At 43.4% G+C, this 1888-nt stretch overlaps 1 protein-coding gene across 1 annotated transcript in view; it reads right to left on the reverse strand.

Annotated features, from left to right (window-relative positions):
* FAM185A (family with sequence similarity 185 member A) overlaps positions 1–933 on the reverse strand; it is a 44818-nt gene extending 43885 nt beyond the window's left edge. The window contains exon 1 of the mRNA XM_026868011.1: positions 866–933. Coding sequence (XP_026723812.1) covers positions 866–933 — 68 coding nt within the window. The remainder of the gene's footprint in view (positions 1–865) is intronic.
* Between the last annotated feature and the right edge of the window lie 955 nt (positions 934–1888).

A 1888-nucleotide genomic window follows, 5' to 3' on the forward strand; every position in this document is an offset into this window, starting at 1 on the left:
CCAGGAAAACCGCGGCTCCAGTGTAGAGGTGGAAGGCGCGTTCAGCGGCGCCGGGCTTCAGGGCCGCCTCAGTGCGGTTCGAGAAGTCCCGGGTGGGCCGGGGCCCGCCCTCTCCGCCCGCGACCCTGGGTGCCGGGAGTCTCCCCGCCGCTCCGCGGGGCCCAGAAACGAGGTACCTCGGGGCGTGAGGGCCCTTTCTATGGTCGCCTTGGGCTGATCGTGGTGCGGCCGAGCGTTAGTTTCCAATGGAAGGGCCGTGCTGGCCGGGTCTCGGCCTGCGTAGCTCCGGAAGCAGCAAACCTCCGCAGGCACAGGGGGAGGCAGGGAGAACGAGAGCAATGGGAAGGGGGAAATGGCAGGGCTTTGGGTGGCAGCCTTGGCTCTGTTACACTTAAGCCTACAGTGAGACTGCATGTGGTGAAATGTCCTCAGTCAGAGGATGAAGAAGCAGTTTGGCAGATGTGCTGGAAAAACAGTTTTTTTCAAAAGTTGGTATTGCAGAGCTCCGGAATTGGGCTCTGTCGAGAGAGCTCGGTTAACACGTTATTTACTGTGACTTTCTTTTAACAGTTAACATACAGCCTAGCAGTTCTAAAGCCAGTCAAATAAACGTTTTCCTGAGTCCTGTACAAAGACATCATGAAACAATTGTCCTTATAGAGCTTACAAACAAGTGGGGAACTACTGAATTCAACTTAAAAGGGCTTCATAGACAACATTATCATTGTATAATAATTTTAAAAAATGAGGTGGGGGATGTGGGAATAGACGATGTAAAGTCAGAGGCTGCATTCTTGTGAGAGATACAGTTTACTGCCAGTAATGAGAGTGAAACATGCATAGAAAGGTGCATTGTTTTAGCTACATTGCAACACAAGAAATAATGAAATCTGAGGTTGTTACATTACTGATTTGCTGCCTTTTACACTCCATGTGTCGTTTTTCTTCTTTTCCAAAAATAACTGTGCAAGCCATGCAATATGCTATTTGGTTTTCAAGCTCTTTTCATCTCACTTCCATTTTTATCACTGTCTGGAATTGATTATTTTGAATCTGAAATGAGAACTGAGTGTCCAAGGGGAAAGAAGGTGGTGCTAGCTTTTTGGTTCATCTGTACTTTTCACTATGGAAAGTTGATTAAAGATTCATATTCATCAGTAAAGTCCTTCAAGTTAAATTGTTTCATTAGTTTACATTATTCAATCTCAAAAATCATTAAATGAAACACAAAAAGGGCCAGCCTGCCATATGATTGTTTAGTATAGAAAAAAAAAAAAAAAAGAATTCTAGAAAGACAAAAATGTATCAAGAAATATCTTCAGACATGACGGGAGATAGAAGTGGGGTTTTTTCAAGTCTTCAGAAATAGTTGATTTTGGGAAAAAATACTACAAAAATCTTACTCTTGAGACCAAATAAAAAATTTAAACATTTTATAATTTGTCAGGGAAACACAGACCTGAAAGAAGTGTGGTGCAATGTGCTATAATTCCGCTAGATGACAGCCAATTCAACAAATAGCTCTATTAACCGACTCATCAAAGGGAGCCCCGGGTCTTTGGTTGGGTGGGGTTTATGGCTGCCACCCCTTTCTCCCTGAAGTCCGTCTTGCTGTTCCTTATCATCGTCTCCTGCCTCCTCTTAAACGTTAGTGCCGCTGTCCCACTGCCCCCCTTTCCTCCTAGTATCTTGGTATTTGATGCTCTTCATGTAGGCAGAGGTTTATCAGTTTGGGCTCCATACTATGCTATGAATCATCTTTAATATTGTCAAATTTTGCATAATTGAGAACTTTATTCAAGAAACCATTGAAAGATGCTTTAGCCTCACCTATGTATATATTTCACTGTTTCATGTTGGGTTTTTTTATTAGATACAGTTTAAGCAT

This window comes from Athene cunicularia (genome assembly GCF_003259725.1).
Source record: "Athene cunicularia isolate RWA chromosome 1 unlocalized genomic scaffold, athCun1 chr1_part2, whole genome shotgun sequence".
In the NCBI taxonomy this organism is placed as follows: Eukaryota; Metazoa; Chordata; class Aves; order Strigiformes; family Strigidae; genus Athene; species Athene cunicularia.